The sequence below is a fragment of the Carya illinoinensis genome, chromosome 2, assembly GCF_018687715.1.
Source record: "Carya illinoinensis cultivar Pawnee chromosome 2, C.illinoinensisPawnee_v1, whole genome shotgun sequence".
Taxonomy (NCBI): domain Eukaryota; kingdom Viridiplantae; phylum Streptophyta; class Magnoliopsida; order Fagales; family Juglandaceae; genus Carya; species Carya illinoinensis.
The window spans coordinates 34,205,194-34,219,331 of record NC_056753.1 but is presented as its reverse complement, the minus strand read 5'-3'; the positions used below and the strand labels follow the sequence as shown (position 1 = coordinate 34,219,331).

General features: G+C 36.9%; 1 protein-coding gene across 3 annotated transcripts in view; it reads right to left on the bottom strand.

The window, feature by feature from the left end:
• Positions 1–14,138, bottom strand: part of LOC122301216 (BEACH domain-containing protein C2) — a 38,132-nt gene that overhangs the window by 4,784 nt on the left and 19,210 nt on the right. For 2 of the 3 annotated variants that reach the window (XM_043112410.1, XM_043112409.1), the window contains exons 9-28: positions 13,536–13,617; positions 12,624–12,953; positions 11,608–12,173; positions 9,734–9,818; positions 9,324–9,518; positions 7,804–8,349; positions 7,576–7,719; positions 6,903–7,385; positions 5,972–6,117; positions 4,766–4,835; positions 4,530–4,613; positions 4,072–4,128; positions 3,863–3,931; positions 3,696–3,782; positions 3,498–3,614; positions 3,106–3,255; positions 2,897–2,981; positions 2,675–2,795; positions 2,396–2,492; positions 2,192–2,305 (exon numbers count right to left, since the gene is read on the bottom strand). In XM_043112410.1, the coding sequence (XP_042968344.1) occupies positions 2,192–2,305; positions 2,396–2,492; positions 2,675–2,795; positions 2,897–2,981; positions 3,106–3,255; positions 3,498–3,614; positions 3,696–3,782; positions 3,863–3,931; positions 4,072–4,128; positions 4,530–4,613; positions 4,766–4,835; positions 5,972–6,117; positions 6,903–7,385; positions 7,576–7,719; positions 7,804–8,349; positions 9,324–9,518; positions 9,734–9,818; positions 11,608–12,173; positions 12,624–12,953; positions 13,536–13,617 (3,628 nt within the window). The remainder of the gene's footprint in view (positions 1–2,191; positions 2,306–2,395; positions 2,493–2,674; positions 2,796–2,896; positions 2,982–3,105; positions 3,256–3,497; positions 3,615–3,695; positions 3,783–3,862; positions 3,932–4,071; positions 4,129–4,529; positions 4,614–4,765; positions 4,836–5,971; positions 6,118–6,902; positions 7,386–7,575; positions 7,720–7,803; positions 8,350–9,323; positions 9,519–9,733; positions 9,819–11,607; positions 12,174–12,623; positions 12,954–13,535; positions 13,618–14,138) is intronic. The other variant, XM_043112411.1, reaches the window with a different exon arrangement.

The window sequence follows — 14,138 nt, the reverse complement described above, 5'->3', positions numbered from 1 at the left end:
GACCTTGTCGTACATCTACACTAGACTTATCTGATCACACATACTTGGTCTGGCTTCTAAACTTAAGAAAGATTGAGACTGTTTCAGGGGCACATCCCCCCTATATTGTTAGCTAAATCAAACCAAGTCTCTACCCCCTCACATTGAGATTCACTCTGTGAATCCTTGTCAGATACTTGACGCCATTCTAACTAATCCAAAATCATATACACTATCTTCTCCCAATTTAACTGATCATTCTTTGCTATTTTTACCCCAAGGGGGTTGGCCCATGTGGTGAAGGCCTTGGTCTTGGGGTATCACTCCCCTCAAGATCCAAGGTTCAACCCCTTATGGGTGCAAACAATCCTTTGGAGCCACACCTCCGGTGAAAAGCCAGCGATTTAACCAGTTCCGTGTAGGGAAACTTTCGAGGGTGCAGTGCATTGTTTACTCTGCAAGGGTGGGTCCGAGGGGCCCTGCCTTGGAGAGGTTATCCAACGTTAAAAAAAAAAAAAAAAAAAAAAAAAACGCTATTTCTATATGTTATTTTAAGCTTCCCTCATCTTTTTTTGTTTTTTTGAGATGAGGAGCTTCCAGCAACCTCTTTTCACACCACTTAAATTAAATCATTCTCTCACACGTTCATTAATCGACGCTTGTTACACAAGACCAAACAATCCTACATGGCCCTCCTCTGCCTTTAAACAGATTACTTTATTTCTAACCTTTTCTAATATTGTCACACATCCATCTTGTCTTTTGCTCAGTAACACATCCATCTTAACATTCTCATTTCAGCTACGCACATCTTCTATTGTTTCTTAACACCCAACATTCTATACTGTAGAACAACAGGTTTTCATAGTTATTCCTTCAACTTAATAGGTATTCCATAGCCAAATAATCCTCCAGATACACTTCTCTGCTTTGTCACTCCATTGTTATTCTATGGGCTACATCCTTCCCAGTTTCTCCAACCTTGAACTTTTGATCCTAAATACAGATATTGTTCTTTGGTATCTATAAACCATCAACTAATACTCCTAATCCCTCCCTCCATCTCTATTTCTAGTTTACTTTTACACTTGAAATATTTAGTTTTAGTCTTAGCCAAAAACCTTAACATAAAATATCTTTTCAAACCTCCCATCAGTTAACACAACGACATCTGCAAATTCCCCACCAAAGCTCATCTTGATCCATGACCAACGTAATGAGATAATGACTTCATGCAAATCCTTGACATAAACCTACTGTGATAGGAAATTCGTGATACCTCCGTCCATTCTTACACCAATTACTAATCCATTAAAGGAGCCTTCTCCTTTTCAAATACACTCATTGTCTCCCTGGGTACTTTTTTTTTTTTTTTTGATAGGTAAACAAAACTTTATTAATCAAAGAATAAGGCATAGCCCGAAAACAATACAAGAAAAACTGTGTGCCCTAATTAAGAAGGTGCCAAAGAAATAAGAAAGTCATGTAGGTCCATGCCATTGAAGTCAACAGCAATGGCCCATGTACATAGAGTAGTGTAAAATAGAGCTTTAAGTTCCTCTAATGATCTCCCTAGGTACTTTATGATACACTTTCTCTAAATCAATAAAAACCATGTGAAGATCTTCCTCATTTCTCTAAATGGCGGGCAATCCTGGCAAAATCTAAAAAGGATTTTGCAAACTGTTGCTTCATGCCTTAAACCATGGTCAATCACTCACAAAGTTTAATGCGGACACTCATAAGCTTAATCCCACATGGGTTTGAAACTATCATGAAATGCATAAAACTCAACCAAGTGGCTCGATTTGGATACCAAAACCATCTCAACCCATCTCATTTCATCTCATCATTACAATTTTCACAAATTCCTACATAAAATACAATAAACAACTCAACCTTTTCAAATCTCATAACAATAATAATATTAAAAAATAATATTTTATTTAACTTTCAACTTTCATCTCAACTCATCTCATCTCAACTCACTATCCAAACCTAACCTAAATGAGTACAAGTAATGCCATAAAAACCTAGGTGGCAGATATGGAATGCTCTGATAAAATTCTTTGATGACCTGAAAGCTCACCAAGGCAGGGCCCTTAATGATGTGGAATGCTCTGAGAAAATTAAGCAATAACATGCAGCACGAATATAGAACTCTATCAAACCTAAGAATATCAAGGTTCAGCCAAATGAAACTGATTGTTACCTGCAAGTGAAGAACATCAGCTAATGGCAACTTCTTCAAGTGGGGGACAGTCAACAGTTGGGATGGGGTTTGTCCAAAGTATGCAATCTGGTCTTGTGTAGCACGCTGTTGCACCTTTTGTGGGTACAAAGGGAACAAAAATACAAAGAGATAAGTAAGAATTTGCCCAATGTAAGACAAATTATGGCAGCAAAGTTGACTTACTGGGTCCAAAATCTTATCAATATCAACTGTTCCTTCATAGGTGATGTAAAAAAACACATTATTTGCCAGTATAGCTTCTTTGCCTCGTTGTTTATACCTGAACGTTCCAATCCAATGAAGTAAAAACCAGCTGAAAAGAAAAGCCTCACAGTTGACTTGAACTAAACTGTTTCTAACATTGCTACCGTTAGTCACAACCATATAAACATTACAAATGAAAGAATAGAGCACAATTTTGCAAAAGACTTTAATTTTACTTAATAAAAAGGTGTAACTTACCCAAATAAAAGATCAATCCACTCATGTAAATGAGCAGATACATGCTCGCTCTCAAGAGCCATCCGATGCTTATGAATGAAATCAATTGGATTTGCAGCCCAAGGAGGAAGTTTAACAGAATCTGATAAGGTAAATATTAATCACAATAGATCTTTCAACTTCAGTTTGGTGCCCATCAAGGTTTATCTCAATTCATAAAACAGAGAAATTTCAGGAGCATACCAAGCTGTCCACCTAATTGTGTTGTACCAAAATCAATTGCATTCTCATTGGTCAAGATCTCAGGAAGGTAGAACAGCTCAGGAACCTAAGGTACAAAGAAAAGAAGAATGATCAGTCCAAAACTCATAGCTACTATAGGTGATTAACAATGCAAATGTAGATGAGAGCAGATGAAAAATGATGCTTCATAGTAATGGTCAGACACATACCAATTCCTTCACATCACTCATATCCTCAAGAACTCCATTCCATGTAGCAGCAATATCTGAAAACATCCTATCTGCATGATCAAATTTGCCGCCTTGCAATTGAATTGAGAGAGTCGTAAATGGTTCAACCCTAATAAGGTAATATAGAACCTGTAAAACCAACACCAAGAGTCACATAGAAGTGTCATCACAGTGTCTACCAATAATAAAGATATTCACCCAATACTTACTAAAAGTTCTATAAAAACGTCTGAGAAACAGATAAACTAAAGATATTAACAAATTCAGTGATAGAAGGTGCATAGCTGTCATTCTCTCAATTTGAGACAATTATAACATACACAAGAACATGTAAATGAACTTTTAAAAATATAACATAAGGGAACACCTACTGTTCCAGCACTCGAGTAGTGTGAACCGTAATGGAATTTGGGGATGGTGGGATCCTCAAAACTAGAATATCTCTCTTGGAATTTTCTAAGACGATCAGGATTCAATGCACCAACGGGCTGCAAGAATATGAGGCTTTAATGACAGAAGAAAAGATGAAATTCTAGAATTATTTTAAGGATATATTCAGATGATACCACCTTTGAAAGATCTCGATAAGAAGAAGGATCATCAAGATTCAAACTCTTTGAACTATAGTCAGAAATTATCCAAGGGAAAACTGGATACTGCAGAAAACAAAAGAAAATTAGAAATAGATCTAGAGAATTTCTCCATATAACATAAAAAAGTTCGGAGAAAAATCCACCTGGGTGATGTCATTATAACTACGCCCAGCCAGCGTATTTAGCTGCATTAGATATTCAAAATTGCTGATCTGCACAAGAGTTTTGCTTCTACAAATTATAACTCCCATCTCTATATGGTGCATATTAAACTCAAACTTGATACCATGTATGCCTTTTTTTGATAAATATGTATGCACTGAAAATATATAACTGCCAACAAGATTCATACCTCCCACCTTGCCCAACGTTCCATGAGCTGAGTTCTTTTCAGGAGTTGGTCAGGTCTCTAGAACAAATAAATATTGCATTAGTCCTTGGCTGTTAAAAAACACAGATGAAGATGAAGATGAATTTGATGCACTCATAAAAAAAAAAAAACACAGATGACGAGGAAAAAAGTGTTGTATGAATCCAGAATTAAAATTCCTCATACACATTAGATCACACCAGGTGTAAATCTCACAATGGATTAAATGTACTCCGGATGCCTGTCATGTATGGATGCTGATCCATAAACTCATGATTCATATGAAATTATCATAAAACTTTAGTTTGAGCACTATCTGGATGGGAAAGCTCTATATTTTGAACCATTTTGATGTTTGGTGAATTTGGCATGCATGAGAGGATATTTAGTCCAACATGATTGACCAGATGTGGTTCCCAAAAGTTACAGTCGGTGCAAACCTGAGTCGCCAGATATATATTATTCAAATGAGGAGGACGTGCTTGAACAATAGCTCGATATGCATTTCTTCGGCCCTCAACACTCTAATAAGAAAAGAATAACCAGGGAGAAACAAGAAAAAAATATCAACAGGTTGATTAGCCGGCAGTTTGAAAGAATCAAAACCATCAAAATGCTTTAATTTACATAAGCACAAAGCAAATGAAATGAAGATGCATATTTCAGACAAATATACCCCGAAATCAAAAAAGAAATTTGAGCGGTCAACCATAAACAGTTCCAAAGCACTCCTCCTTAGAAGATATCTGTGAGAAAATATCCAAGTCAAAAGAGATGGAGAGCAGAAAATAAAACAAAACAATATCAAATAACAAAACATCAGGCTGAGAGGCAATGGCTACATTGTATCATTACACAACCATACATAAAATAATACAACAGACAGCTTTTGAGGCATAAGTGAGCAAACAACTTTTGTGGCACAAGCAGCTTAATATCTTTGGTATTGAATAACTATCACGATGTATCACACAACAGTAAGTTCTCACCATGTCTCAGTTTAGTCCATTGTTTGGTGCTTAAGGACTACAGTAAAAGAGAATTGAACTTAGATAGTTTTGGTACATAACCATCCAATCCTTTAAAATATCCTATCTTGGAAAGAGCCAAATTGTGAAACCTCTTTTATAAGCAAAACTAAGTTCAAGAACAGCAAATAGAGTAATGAAAACATAGGGCATTTAGTTAATGAATTTTTTTATAGTATTAGTTCATGAGAATCTTTTAGTTTAGTTTTCTCGTTTTAGGTGAAGGCTGTTCATTAGCACAATATACCGTCCACAGTGGAAAATATTTTCTGGAAACAGAGATGAAAGAAGGATCAGTTTTAACCATTCTCAAAACTCAGAACATTTGGCCCAAAAGAAAGAAAAAGTTAGAGCATGGCATCTAGAAAATTTGAAAGACACAGTGAAAAGAGACACTAAAGTGGTTTGTTCCAATTTTTGCCAATGAAATGCGCTTTTTTGGAAACTACAATGAAATCATAAATACTTTTCAGATAATTGTCACCGAGAATTAAGAGCATTCAATGTTCAGGAACCAAAGGCCAATCCTTCTGAATTTTTAAATATTTCTATACCCAGTTCCCCATTGACAAACATTTTTGGTAAACTAGATTTTTATTTAGTTCCCTAATGATAAGCATAATCTATCATGTGTTACATATGGCTAAAACTAAATAATAAGCTGCATTATTCCACCTTTTTTGTAATTCTCTAAGAACCATGGCTAATGCAAATGCTTAACTTATAATATTAAACAGCAAACAAAGCGACCTATTGAAGACAGTTCAGAAATTATCATGCTCAATTTACTTCATTGCCAATAAGAAAAAATATGAAAGTACAATAAAACCAGCACAAAAATACTGTAACTTCACCTTCGACTATACATTTGATGAAGAGAAGAGATCAACCAGCTATGATCCTTTTCTTGGTCTCTCAATGCCGAACTGCATTCAGACCCATCTTCTGTAGTGTTGCTCTCACTATTATCAACCATAAAATTTATTCTCCTATTTGTTACCTGACAGGACACATTAGTGTCTATGCTTAGTAAAAGTTATAAAGAATAATTATGACCGGTCAAATTTATTGGGACCATTATAGGACTGAAATATGATATCAGCTTCCCATTCTCATGATTCTAAACAACAATAATACAATACGAAGTGAAATACGTGATACCAATCTATTGGAGTCAGAAAAATGGTTTGACAATCATCACTGTGCAGGAAATATATTAAAATAAAAGAATAGATTAATATGAGTGCAATGTCTCCGCTAAAATGGGACAGATAAAGAAGGGTTACCGATAATGCATTCTGGTTTTGCAGGTTGGGCATGAAAGAGGGAAGTTCTTAACCTAATATCTTTTAATGCAAACCAGATTTGGGTCTATAAGTAAATTTTAAGTTTAAAAAAATGGCCACCATGAGCTTTTGAACGCTATATCAGCACATGACCAGACCGTAACCGAACATTAGAAAATAGGTACCAAACACCACCATTGTTCAAGCACTAAGGGCTCATTGTCTTGTTACAAAAATAAATTAAAAGAGACAATGAAACAATTTGAAGTTGGCCCTTGCACAAAAATGGAATGGTGGATTTTTTGCCGATCTAAAAAACTTCCTTGGTTCTAACTTCTTGCATATACTTCTCGGACATTGATATGAAAAGCCACAAAAACATTTAGTACATACTATCCGCATATGACAGGAAAAATATCATATTATGTAACACACAAAAAATCATATTATGTAAATATAAGGAATGTCAACCTTAAGCAGTTAAGCTCATGTAACTTACTTGAAATGTCCCTTTTATAACTCTCAATGGCCGGACCATTGATGAGGAAAGCTCAAGAACAATTCTTTCATCAAGTTCACTGGGTACATAGCCAGGTGCAACTGCTGATGGACTTTGGACCAAGTTTTGGTGGTCAATAGCAAGTTGACTCTCACTCTCTAGAGATGCCTGCAGGGTTTGCTCAGCTGTTCCAGAAGGTCTTGGCTGATTATCTGCACTTTGTTCTGTTTCATGGGCCCTCCTGACATCCAACTGATCAATTTCCACTTGTTCATCTTCTTCATTGACAGGATCCATTGAAATGGCCTCTGCGGCCAAAATAGAAGCATTTGATGAATTTAGGACGTTCTGTTCATCCTGTTTCATCGCAATATGATCCTCATAATTGGCAGTAACACCAAAGTGATCAGACCCTTTATAGTTCCTCCTCAAACAAGGTCTCATCCTTGAAGAAGTTTCCATCAAGTCTAGCTTCCAAAAAACCTACAGATTCACAATATTTCCTTTCAGATATTATTTTCTATATTATCAGCCAACTGATCATAAATGATACACCAGGTGTAAGGCCATGATTTTACACCAGGTGTAAGGCCATCAAATCATGAGAAACTAGTACAAATGCAGAAACAACTTAAGAATAGAGTTAACAGAAATAGTTTATCTCACAACATACACGTGCAGGGCTGCATAAATGATCCCCAAATGATCCAAAGAGACATTTCATATCTATCAAGCAATAGACAAGTTTGCACCATGCACGAATTCCAGTGGATAAATGATGACGGGCTACTACATCAACTTGTGCACGCCTATCAATCTGGAGAATCAGAAAAAAAAATGATAAATCTAGTAATGCTTCCCACATCAATACGGATAAAACAAGGACAAGCACTGCACAAACCTCTGATCGTTGCATGTTCCTTGCTAGAGCAAAGCTTGCAACAAGGACAGCTATAAATTTGTAGGAAAGAGCATTAAAATCTTTCCCATAAACTGATCTTGTATCAACTGGTTGCAAACATTCCATCCAGGCAACTCCCATGGCTTCACAGACATTCCATCTCTTCACACGTTCCATGTCACTGGCATTCCTTCGTTGTGCAGAAGTGGCCATTGCCACAGCACTGAGACCCCTTCCAGAACCAATCTTTGCATTGCGTTCAAGATCACGTGCAGCAACCAAGGCAGCCGCTTTTGCAGCAGCTTTGTCCTTAGGAAGATCAGGTGATTTGTTAGGCATCTCCAAAGGTTTTTGAAAGCTCGAAAATGTATGTAGCCTAACTGTTTTCCTCTCCAGCAATGAGGAGTCACGCCTAAGCTGCGAAGGTGTTGCAGGAACTGAAATTTCACCACCAGAAGCACCAGCAGCGATCATTGCCAATGCCATTGCAGCAGGAGGTGATGCAAAAGCAGCAGCCCAAGCTGGAGAAATCATGGCAAGAGCAGCCTGCAAGGAATAAAAACTATGCATCTCAAAAGATATTTCTGATAGGTAAAAACAACACTCAGACCAGGATTGAAACAAAAATGTCATCCTCCACCTCATATTTATTAGGGCGGGGAGGACACACCACTTGATCCACAGACCAATGCCAATACATACATATCAAGAAACCAGTGCCAATACATACATATCAAGAAGCAGCAACCTAAAAAGCATATAAAGAGAAAGTATAGAGCATACCAGGATACTATTAATAATTTAGTACAAAAAAGAACTAACAAAAGGGCATGAAAAACAATCCTCTATTTTAACTTCTAAAATTCCAAACTTTGAGTGCATGAAAGTGTATACAAAAAATGTAGTCTTCTGGAATCTAAAAGCAGGTTGCCTAGAATGCTATGAGAAACTGCCAAAATATTTTTGTTAATAAGTAAGCACTTCTATGAAAATCTGCAAGAGGGGAAACCCTTGTATAAGTCACGTGTGACATTTATGCATCTTTATACCCATGTCATTGTGGTCCATAATACCTGAGAACCAGAATAACACTTTAGAGCCAAATGGCTGCCCCCTGCCGAGGTTGGGGGGGGGGGGGGGGGGGGGGGGGTGGGGGGTTAACAATCAAGGGGTCCTGCTTGCTTGTACTACCAAAAAGGGAACTTATTCACATCAATTTTTTTTATCCAGTAAAACTTATTCACATCAATTTTCTTGATCGGTAAAACTTATTCACATCAATAGACATGGAATGGAACCTTTCCAGGAAAATATAATGATACTCAAAACTTAAGAGTTGTGTCTACTACAGGCATCAAATGAGCAGAGTATGTCAATATCCATCAACAGACAGCATCTTTTCACAGAAAAAATGTTGACAAATGAAAAGGAGTGCCAGGGCAACCATTCACTAGTCTTTTAAGGCCAGACAAATGGTGTAGCCAGCAAGCGGAAATATAAGAGGGATAGCCGTTGAAAACCTCTATTGGAAGGGCATCAGCAGCCAAAGCACGGTCATCAACAATAAGAGGATTCAAACCATCAGCAGTTGCAAGTTCATGAATACCAGCCAAAAGTGGCCGCCACCTCCTCAGAATGCCAACAAATGGCGGTAAAATAGCCTCAAGGTACCACTTGCGAAGAGGCTTTCCGTCCCTACCAACAGCATGCCATACCTGCAACATACGTGCTATGCTCAAGAATCAAGACAGAAATAGTCCCTATGCCTCTTGATTTACGTGGAAGGAAAGCAATAAACCTTCTATTATGATCTCATTGGAACATCCCAGGAAGGGGAAAAAAACATATCACTCAAAAATAAAATGCGAAGAGCTATGAAAACATGAAAATGGCACTATAGCATGCCAAATTAATTCCCCACTAAACTAACCTCAGAATACAGAACACAAGATGCTACCAACACTCTTTGTCTCTTGGAATCGGAAATTGGCATGTTTAGGACGGGTGAAAGCACACTGTACATCAATGATATATATCAGTCTACTGTAATGAAAGAAAGCTTGGAAGAGCAGGATAACCAAAGAAATTACACTGAAGCTAACATGAATATAAAACTCTTGTGAAGCCAATCATAGAAGGACTTTATTCATCATTACGCATTTTTATTTTGTTTGTGGGAAGCCAAGAAAAAAATATGTTCATGTGAAAACTCAATGGAACAAGAGGTTAAAAACCTGCCCAATTCCATCAGTAGATTACCAGATGGCTTATTTGAGTCTTCAGAACATAACTAAACCCTTACATTACTTTCCAACTTGGTGCCATATATGGTGTTCACAAAAGGATAATTTTGGTATCAAATTGAATAAAAAAATTCAGGAAGTAGGAAAACATATATGTCACAAAACCTTAAGGGCATAATTGTAGCCAAATGCTCATCAAACTGTCTGGAATTGAATTGAAAGCATTATGCCCATCTAAATAGAGAAAAAGTAATCCTTACCCAAAAAGGAATTGGAATCATTAGGGCCAACCTAAATGTCTATTGCAAACCCACTAAAATCCTGCTCTTTCAAGAGCTCTATAGAAATAACAACGTGGGCATGCTAACGCAAGTTTGAAGGCACCATTGTAAATTGGGTAGGTAAATCTTTGGTCAGGATATGTATAAAATTAGCTTTTACACACTCCAATCACACCACAATATCATGACTCTATCAATCCTACAATGAACTAAACTACACTGAGTTAGAATTTTCCCTAAAATATGAGCCTTTAACTCTTAGAAACCTTAATGCTGATTGTCTTAAGAAAATTTGTCACTATTCCGGCCGTCAATCGGGTGGCGGCCACCACCCCAAGAGGATGCCAGAGTTCCAGCAGAATCTGGTGGCCAGCAGTCACCATTAATTTTTTTAAAAAATTACATGTTTTGATTGTGTGTGGGTGAGTGTATTTTAGTTAGAAAACTGCTACAGACACAAAGAGGTTATACAAAGTAAACCCACAAACTGATGTGGTTTCATAGAATCTGTTAGATATTTTTTTTTTTTTTGATAAGTAAACAATAGTATTAATAATAATAATAGGCATAGCCCAAGTACACAAGAAGGTATACAAGCGGTAAAACCTATCTAGGTGGCTATAGTAGTCACCAGAAACTCGTGCACATTTAGGCCATTAAAGTCTATAGCTAGAGACCATAGAAATAAAGTGCTGAACAAATAGATACAAAGCTCCTCAGTTGTCCTCTCCTTATCTGTTAGATATACTTTATAATAAAAGTAACTTTACAATCTAACGTACTACATCAAGCCACGTCAGTTTGTAGGTTTATTTTTGTACAATCTCTTTGTGGCTAAAGTATTTTCCTTTTATAGTTATGATGAAAAAGCTAATGTGACAGATTTTGGTTGGAGGGTATAAAAATCCCTTGTACATCCGATTTTAGATTTTTCCTTGTAAATTTACAGGGGAAAAAATAAAAATAAAAAAATAACCAAACCAAACCTTTTATCTATTGTAGATTTTTCAGACTTCACCTTCATCACATAGGATCATCCAAACCTCAAAGCTTTCAAAAATAAATCTCCACGTTACAGATATTACAATAGTAAATTTATCTTTTTTTTTTTTTTTTTTTTAATAACTTTAAAAGAAGAAGAAGAAGAAGATATTACAAAGGTATATGCATGCCTAGATCTTTACCACGGTAGATTTACTAGGATGTCAAAAATCAGGGAACTTATTGGTTCTAAGCATTTTTTATCAACAACAATATTCTGCTTAATGTGGTTAATTTACCTCCACAACAAAGCTGAGCGTGGTTTCCTTCCTTCTGGCATGCCTTCCTCTACACCTACATTCCTCATAAGCATAGTGTCTTCACCATCATCTTCTTCCCTCATTGAAAGAAGTACCATCCGGAGCATGCACAAGAAAGGTTGGTCACTATCCAGTAACTGGTAAAGCAATGTCATTCCTCCCATTCCAGTACCTGATCCCCCACCAATACCAAGACCACCACCAAGTCCAGACTCATCTAACAATAAAGCTTGAAGCATTGCAACAGACTTCTTTACAAGAGGAAGTTCGATCCAGTTTCCATTTGCATCTTTTTCCAGAGCAGATTTCCAAAATTCCCAGCCACTGCCACCACCACCAAAGACAGTTTCATTTGAAGGAAGGCCAACACCATACCATAATCGGCTCCTGTATTTCCAACCCTCAGCTACATCCAAAGCACAACTCCCGTACGACACAAAAGCACATGCAACAGATTCATAGGGCTCAGCCGCTGCCACTGCAGTAAGGCGTTCCATCACTACTGCAGAAATTTGCCCATTTGCATCAGCCATTGAAGCGAGGACCTGATTTAAAAAAAAAAAAAAAAAAAAACTCAGCCCTATAAATAAAGAAGTTACTATTCTGATAGGAACATGACAGTGCTAAGAAACTAGACTACAAAATTCAAACTGCTATCATAACCTACTCAAGAAAAGCAAGCTGAATAAGAATAAAACTCAGACACTAATGATAAAATAACACTCGGAAATAAAGCATAAGAATAAAATGTTTCAGCAGCTAAGAATCATGGACCAAGGTGACATGCCAACAACACATTGTAGCTTAAGTGGGGTCACTGCAAATTGGGTAGTAATTGAGTGAGTATCTAAAATGTAAAAGGTGCATAAAAGAGTTCTACCAATGCCTTACGATGTTATATATATTCGTATATTGATAAGAATCATCAATAGAATTAACTATTCTCATTGTGGTTGTATGTGTAAGATGCGATGTTGGGACAAGTGCATACGTACATCAAGAGGGAGCCCCCCAGTATCACTAGATGATCTGCGATTGCCTGTAGCTTCTAACGATTCTCTGCCAGTTGTACTTGATGAATTTGAGTGGTTATTCAAAGGACGCACAAGAGAAAGTGGAGATGCAGAACCATCTGAAGTTCGTGAAGTGCGGGAGAGTTTGCTCTGTAACCGTAAATGATCCTCAACAAGCATTAGTATAACTATTGCATTCTCAACCAGAGCCACGGAAAGTTGAGCAGCATTCTCTGCTTCCGCTTTAGCATCTTTTGGTGACAACCCCTCAGCTGCAACACCAGCAGCAGCTGCTGCAATAACTTGAGTCTGCTGTAAAAGAAAAACTGGATGTAGAAATTATAGCAGATTTTCATGTTTTTTTTTTTTTTTATATAGGTAAGCAAGAACTTTTATTGATAGCAGATTTTCACTTCAATTAAGCTAGAAACCACAAAAGCTCACAAGAGCTTTCAAAGAACTTTGAGAGATGACTGCCAGTCATAAGTAGCTCCAATTTCCCCTTGAATTACCTGTCGTGCACTTGTGGGAAACTCCTTGCCGAGATCCTATGCACCCCCGGGATTAGTCGGGACACTATTATCGGACACCCGGCCGGTGCCAATAAAAAAAAAAAGTAGCTCCAATGGTGACGGAATGACAAGAGGGGGTACTAAGAGAATAAAGATATATGATGTAATATGCCCCATTCATGATTAAGATTTATAGCATATAGGAGGTACATTTGAACTACACAGCCCTTTAATAGAAATGTTCAATAATTAGTGTAATAAAAGAGAAGGCATTAATGTCAGACCGATTGACAAAAGATCTACAAAAATTAATAAAATGCATAACACCTGACATCAATTCGCTAACAAATAAGGGAAACTTAATATGCATAACAAAGGTTACCTGAACCTGTAGTTCTCTTGCAGCAAAGTCCAGCAAGCCACTCAACAGCCTTCTTTTAAATATAGGCAATGATTCTTCTCGTCTTCAAAAGTCAAAGAAGATAACCAAAAGGTGGTTGAAAAATGATTAGAGTTCCAAGATGAAAGAAAAACATTAACTGTTGCCGAATTTTTTTAATTCAACTATATATTATAAATTAGCCTCTGTGAAATTCACTTGTACGCTGTATATGGTTTTTTGCCAGACAACTAGAAAAGCATCAATCATTGTATTCTGAAGAAAGCCAACCAAAAGAAGCCTTTAAGTCGGAAAAACCTCATGAAAGTTAATATCTGAATGATAGAGAAATATTCCAATAGTCTTTGACAGACCACGAGTTAAGGCACAGAACTCTGTAAATATCAAGCTATCCATAAATCCTACATATGATAGAGAATTACAGTTCTAAGGGCTGCTCTGTATTGTCCTAATTTTCTGTTCAATCAGTTCTGCAAAGCCATTTTTCACCATTTTGCTTTGTCTCAATCCAGCACCTAAGTCAGATACCAATGAATGTGTTTGTATTTGTTTTGATTTATTATAAAAGTAACTTTTTTATAAATA